Source organism: Cnephaeus nilssonii (genome assembly GCF_951640355.1).
Source record: "Cnephaeus nilssonii genome assembly, chromosome: 5".
Taxonomy (NCBI): Eukaryota; Metazoa; Chordata; class Mammalia; order Chiroptera; family Vespertilionidae; genus Cnephaeus; species Cnephaeus nilssonii.
Window position 1 is genome coordinate 32,350,011 of NC_137076.1, and position 5,849 is coordinate 32,355,859.

At 53.7% G+C, this 5,849-nt stretch overlaps 1 protein-coding gene across 1 annotated transcript; it reads right to left on the reverse strand.

Annotated features, from left to right (window-relative positions):
* Positions 1-3,016: 3,016 nt before the first annotated feature.
* GZMM (granzyme M) lies at positions 3,017-5,577 on the reverse strand (the record flags this gene model as incomplete). Its single annotated transcript, XM_079772976.1, has 4 exons — positions 5,468-5,577; positions 4,040-4,175; positions 3,675-3,938; positions 3,017-3,190 (listed from the first exon to the last, which is right to left on the reverse strand). The coding sequence occupies exons 1-4, from the start codon at positions 5,560-5,562 to the stop codon at positions 3,017-3,019; spliced, it is 669 nt and encodes a 222-aa protein (XP_079629102.1). The 5' UTR covers positions 5,563-5,577.
* Positions 5,578-5,849: the final 272 nt, after the last annotated feature.

The following is a 5,849-nucleotide window of genomic DNA, read 5'->3' on the forward strand; positions in this document are numbered from 1 at the left end:
ACACGGGGTGAGACCCAGAAGGTCGAGAGTGCAGGAGCCTCTGTCTCCGAGGAGCAGGGGTGTGAGTTTGTGTAGAGCGCAATTGGCAGATCCTCCCTTCCCGGGTTGGGACTGAAAATTCCGACCTTCTAAGCCAGCGATTGTCAACCGGTGTGCTACAAGGATTTTTAAAACATGCACTATCTGACTGTTCAGTCAGGGGCACTGGCCTCTTTTCCCGTAGATTGTCAAATTAAAAAACAGTCAACACAATAGCTGTCCAGTGTGAATGAATCAAAATTACACCTTTTTTTTGTCAGATAGGCAAAAAATAGAACTTGTTTTTTCGTGTGCCACAAATATTAGTAGTTATGTGTACCATGAGATGAAAAAGGTTGAAAATCGCTGTTTTAACCCCTTGGTCTCTCTGACTGTTAGCCCCGTCCTAGATGTGATTGAGGGGAGCTGATTATCAACAAAAGACCCCTTTGTTGGTCTTATCAGTTAGGAAACTCCAAAGGTTTTAGAAACCCTGTGCCAGGAATGTCGATGAAGCCCAAATATACATTCCGATTAAATTTCAGCATCACTGTTTGGTTTGTGAGGAGTCACCTGGCTGTTGTGACCTGGGTGTGTTATCTGCAAAGGTGATGCTTTAGTAGAAAGTTAAACATTAAAAATGTACTTATAGCCCTGGCTGGTGTAGCTCAGTGGTTGGGGTGTCAGCCCATGCACCAAAGGGTCACGGGTTCGATTCCCGGTCAAGGGCATGTACCGGTGTTGCAGGCTCGATCCCAGCCCAGTCAGGGCAAGTTTGGGAGGCAACCAATCGATGTGTCTCACATCAATGTTTCTCTCCCTCTCCCTTCCACTCTCTAAAAATCAATGGAAAAAAAAAATCCTGTTCTAGCCAATTTGGCTCAGTTGATAGAGTGTTGGCCTGTGGACCGAAGGGTCTTGGGTTTGATTTCAGTCAAGGGCACCTCAGTAGGTGGTGTGTAGGAGGCAGCCAATCAATAATTCTCATCATTGATGTTTGTATCCCTCTCTCCCTTTCCCTTCCTCTCTCTGAAATAAAAAAAACAATTTTTTTAAAGGAGAGAGAATCTGCATTTTCTATCCTCCCCGTCCTGTCCTTGCACCGTGTCTGTCCTTCCTTCTCACTCTTGCTCTGAAATAGATAAAGAAGGAAAGAGTCTCCTGATGTTTCCTGATACTCTACAGAGGACTGAAACTTAGTAAGTGCTCAGTGAATATGACTGCTGTTCCGGGACCAGAAAAAAATAAGCACAGCCTTTGCAGCAAACCTGACATCTGGGCTGGCAGGTGGGTGAGGTGAGGTGAGGGACAGGAGGAAAGGAGGTGACAGCTCAGGCTCCTGGTACGTGCCCTGGGGGTGGGGCAGGCCTGCTGCTGACAGCCAGGCCCAGCCAAGTGGATAGTGTTTGCATTCATTGGTTGATTGTTATATATGCCCTGATCAAGGATCAAACCTGCAACCTTAATGTATCAGGATGATGCTCTAACTAACTGAGCTACCCGGGTAAAAACTAAATATAAGGCAAGACTGCGAGGGGCAGTGGAGTCTTGTTGGGTGACTGATGCACATCTCTGCTGGGACTGGGATTACAAGCAATTGTCAGTTTTTGTCAAAATAGCAAGCCATCCACTTAGATTTATGCACTTTACTGTATTCAAGAGAAAAGGAGATAGAGATAGAGATGGAGACAAAGACACAGAGAGAGAGAGGAAGAGGAAGGGCTCAGACCCCTGCTGAAGGGTCTGGGGAACGGTGCTGTGAAATGCCCACAGCTAAGCCAGACGGACAGAGGGGCAGAGGGGCAGGGAGCGGGGAAGCACCTAAGTGTTAACTTTGCTGTGTGTTTCAGATGTTCATGATGCAAAGATTCTGCTGGAGAACAGCAGCGCCTCAGACAGTCACAGTCACTACAGCCACGCCGTCTCACTCTCCGGGGCCCACCCCAGGAGAGCTGAAAGGTGGGCCCACACGTGTCCATGGCAGTGAGTTCACAGCAGTCAAATGGTGGACACGACTCAGAGGTGCTTCAGGGGACACACGTGGCCCGTCCACACACGGGAATATCACTCGGCGTGAAAAGGGGTGAAGCGCTGACACTCACCACAGCGTGGATGGACCTCGAACACATGGTGCTCAGTGAGAGAACCAGCCAAAAAGGCCACCCAGTGTGTGAGTCCCTTCATGGGATAACTCCACAGCAGACACATCCACAGGGACAGGAAGTGGATTCGTGGATGTCAGGGGTTGGGGAGGGGGCTAGAGGTGATTGTTGATGGGGAGAGGGCTGCTTTTTGGGGTAATGGGATGTTCTGGACTTAAAGGTGATGGCTATATAATTTAACGAACATACTAAAAACCACTGAATTATGCACTTTAAATGGACGAATTGTAAGGCATGTGAATTACATCTCAATACTGTAAGGATATTACTACAAAAATGAAAGGAAGAATATTCTGGAATGCTTGTTCAGTGACCTCCACCCGGCTCCCCAGCACCAGCACACCCCCTGCCAGCCGAACTCTGGCTGTGGCTCCCAGCTGCGCCCAGTGCCATGCCCTGCCATCCTTTGGGCCCCACCCACCCTGGAGGCCCTCCTGGGAGAAGCCTGCCCTCGCCTGCAGCTGGGCTCCTCACAGCAGCCTCAAAAGTGCAACCTCGCCCTGCCACATGGCTCAGTGGCTGAGCATTGACCTATGAACCAGGAGGTCACGCCTGGGGTTGCGGGCTTGGTCCCCAGTAGGGGGCATGCAAGAGGCAGCTGATCAATGATTCTCTCTCACCATTGATGTTTCTCTCTCTCTCTCTCTCTCTCTCTCTCTCTCTCTCTCTCAAATCAATAATAATAATAATAATAAAAAATCCAGGCAGGACTCTTACAATTTCTTTATTACAATTTATTGGTCCTCTGAGCTGTGTCCGGTCCCCTCGCTGCCCCTCCCCATAATCCTGCAAGGGAGGGTCCTGCAAAGAAAGGGGTCAGGGTCACCCGTGGAGCGTCAGGCGTGTGGTGGGGCCGACGAGCGGCTGATGATCTTCCTGATCCAGGACACGTAGGGGGCCACGGCGGTGGCCACAGGGGGCTTGAAGATGTCAGTGCAGGCTACGGAGCTGAAGGACAGGATTCCAGCCACCCGGCCTTTGCTGCACACCAGGGGCCCGCCTGAGTCCCCCTGCCAGGCCCACAGGATACAGGTTACATTTGTTGTCACTTGGACAAAGCATGATTATTCCTGGGGGTGGGAGGCTGACTGTGTACCCTGGTCCCACATGTCACTACACACATCTTACCCCCCCACCCCACCTCCTCCCTCCCTCCCTTCCTTCCTTCCTTCCTTCCTTCCTTCCTTCCTTCCTTCCTTCCTTCCTTCCTTCCTTCCTTCCTTCCTGTTCTTTTAACACTCTTTGCTTCTTCTTCCCACCCCAGGACCTTTGCACGTGCTATAGTTATCTTTGGTGCTAGAGCTCAAAACACATCCCTGCTGCTCATTGACTACGTGACCGTGGGCAAGTTATTAAACTTCTCTGTGCCTCAGTTTCTGTATCTGAGAATCTCCAGAATTCCCCAGAGAATGGACAGACCTGGGGCCCAAGTCCTCCCTGGCTTCTGCCCTCCCCTCAGGCCAGCTGCCCCGCCTCCCTGCTGCTGCCCCTCACCTTGCAGGGGGCCTGATTCTTGGACTTGGCCTCCAGGCAGATCATGTTGCGGGTGATGCTGCCTTTCCAGAAGCGGCTGTTGTTGCACATCCTGGTGTCCAGCACATGCATGTCCAGCTCCTGCAGCGCTCCCGCCAGCTGCCCCCTCTGCTGGGTCAGCCCCCAGCCTGCCACACTGCACCTGGCTCCTGCTGCCACTGCCTGGTGCCCTCGGGGCAAGGCCAGGGGCCGAACAATCCTGCTGGGACTCACCTTAGAGTCCAGCTACAGGTGACAGAAAGAGACAGGTGAGGGAGAGACTGGGGTAGCGGCAGGGGGAGAGCGGACCCGGGTGCAGTTGTCACTCCTCCCGCCAGCCCCAGCACCTGAAGCAGCGCGAGGTCGTTGTCCAGACTGGGGGCCGGCTTGAACTTGGGGTGCAGGACTGCTGCCCTGACGCGGAAGGTGAGGCCAGGGTCTCTGAGCTTGTGGAGCCCCAGCACCAGCCTCAGCCGTTGGGTCCTGTGGCGGCAGAATCGGGGTACGGGCTGCCATCCTGCAGCCTGCGGACCCCTCCGCGTACCCTGAGCCTTGCTTCCAGGGTCCGTCTAGGCCGAGTTCAAGGCCAAGGGGTACTTGATCCTGCCCCTCCCCCTGCTCCCTGGCCCCTCTCTGCCTGGCCCTTCCCCTGCTCCTTCTCAGCTGCCTCCTCCCCACCTTCTCCAGGAAGCTATCCTGGCTCCCACCCCTGCCCCAGACTCCAGTTCATTCCTGACCAGAGGTAGGCGCTGTGTGTCCAAAAATGATGACCTTCAGTCTGGGGCTCCCCTCAGCAGGGGCTCCAGCCTCATCCGGTGCATATGCTGTACCTCAAGCACGGTGCTTTGTTCTAAGGCTGGCACAGACCTAGGGAGGCCCATCAGCATCGATCCTCTTAACTTTGCCCAAACTATAGAGAAACAAACTTCCCACAGGACCTAAGGGGCCCATCCTTGCCACCATGTGAGAACCTTCCTGATTATATGGCCAAGGGACAAAACGGAAGAGCCGAGGGGCAGGCTCCTGACTAGCTCATGCAAGCACCTGGATCAAGCTGTTCCTGAAGCCTGATGTCCTCCTAGACTTTTCAGTTACATGAGCCAACAGATCCCCTTTGGTTCCTTTGACCAGTCTGATCTAGGGCCGTGGTCGGCAAACTGCGGCTCGCGAGCCACGTGCGGCTCTTCGGCCCCTTGAGTGTGGCTCTTCCACAAAAGACCACGGCCTGGGCGAGTCCATTTTGAAGAAGTGGCGCTAGAAGAAGTTTAAGTTTAAAAAATGTGGCTCTCCAAAGAAATTTCAATCGTTGTTACTGTTGCTATTTGGCTCTGTTGACTGATGAGTTTGCCGACCACTGGGCCAGGGTCTTTATTACCGGCTAGTCCAGAGGTAGGGCAGCTCCAAGACGGATTGATTTGGTGGCTTCCTGGGTTGGTTATGCCACTCTCCACAGCCCAGCTTTATCCCCGTGGCCACAGTGGGAGACACATTCTGGGTGTCACAAGAGGCCCAACTCTGTCCCGTTGGAAGGTGCTTTGTGGGAGCAAGTAAAGCTTCCCTAGGAATCCTGCAGTCTGATGTCACTTACGCATGCCTCAGGTCGAGGTCACGTACACACACCGTAGCAATCACAGGAGAGGGAAAGGGGACGCCCCTATGGCCCTATAATTGGCTTAAGTCTGTCAGGACCCACCCCCTGGTGAGAATAGGGAACCACGAGATAGAGTCAGGGATGCCTGGGGTGACAGAGGTCTGGGCAGGTCAGGGTCACTCACGGCTGAGCCACGCAGTGGGCAGCTGTCAACACCCACCACCGGTGTACAAGGACTCCCCCACACAGGTGGGCGCCGGCTTTCTGCAGTGAGACCATGTATGGCCGGGAGTGGGGGGCAGCCTCATGACCACCGATGATGTGGGTCTTAAATGTGACACTTCCTGGGGAGAGGAGCAGAGTGCCAGGTTAGGGCTGGGTGCCCCATCCCCACCACGACCCTGACCCCTCCACCCCAGGCCCGAGGAGCCTGGACCCTAACACAGCCCCCTCTGTTGCCTGAGACCAGGCGTCCTCAAACTACGGCCCACGGGCCACATGCGGGTGTTTTTGCCGTTTTGTTTTTTTACTTCAAAATAAGATATGTGCAGTGTGCATAGGAATTT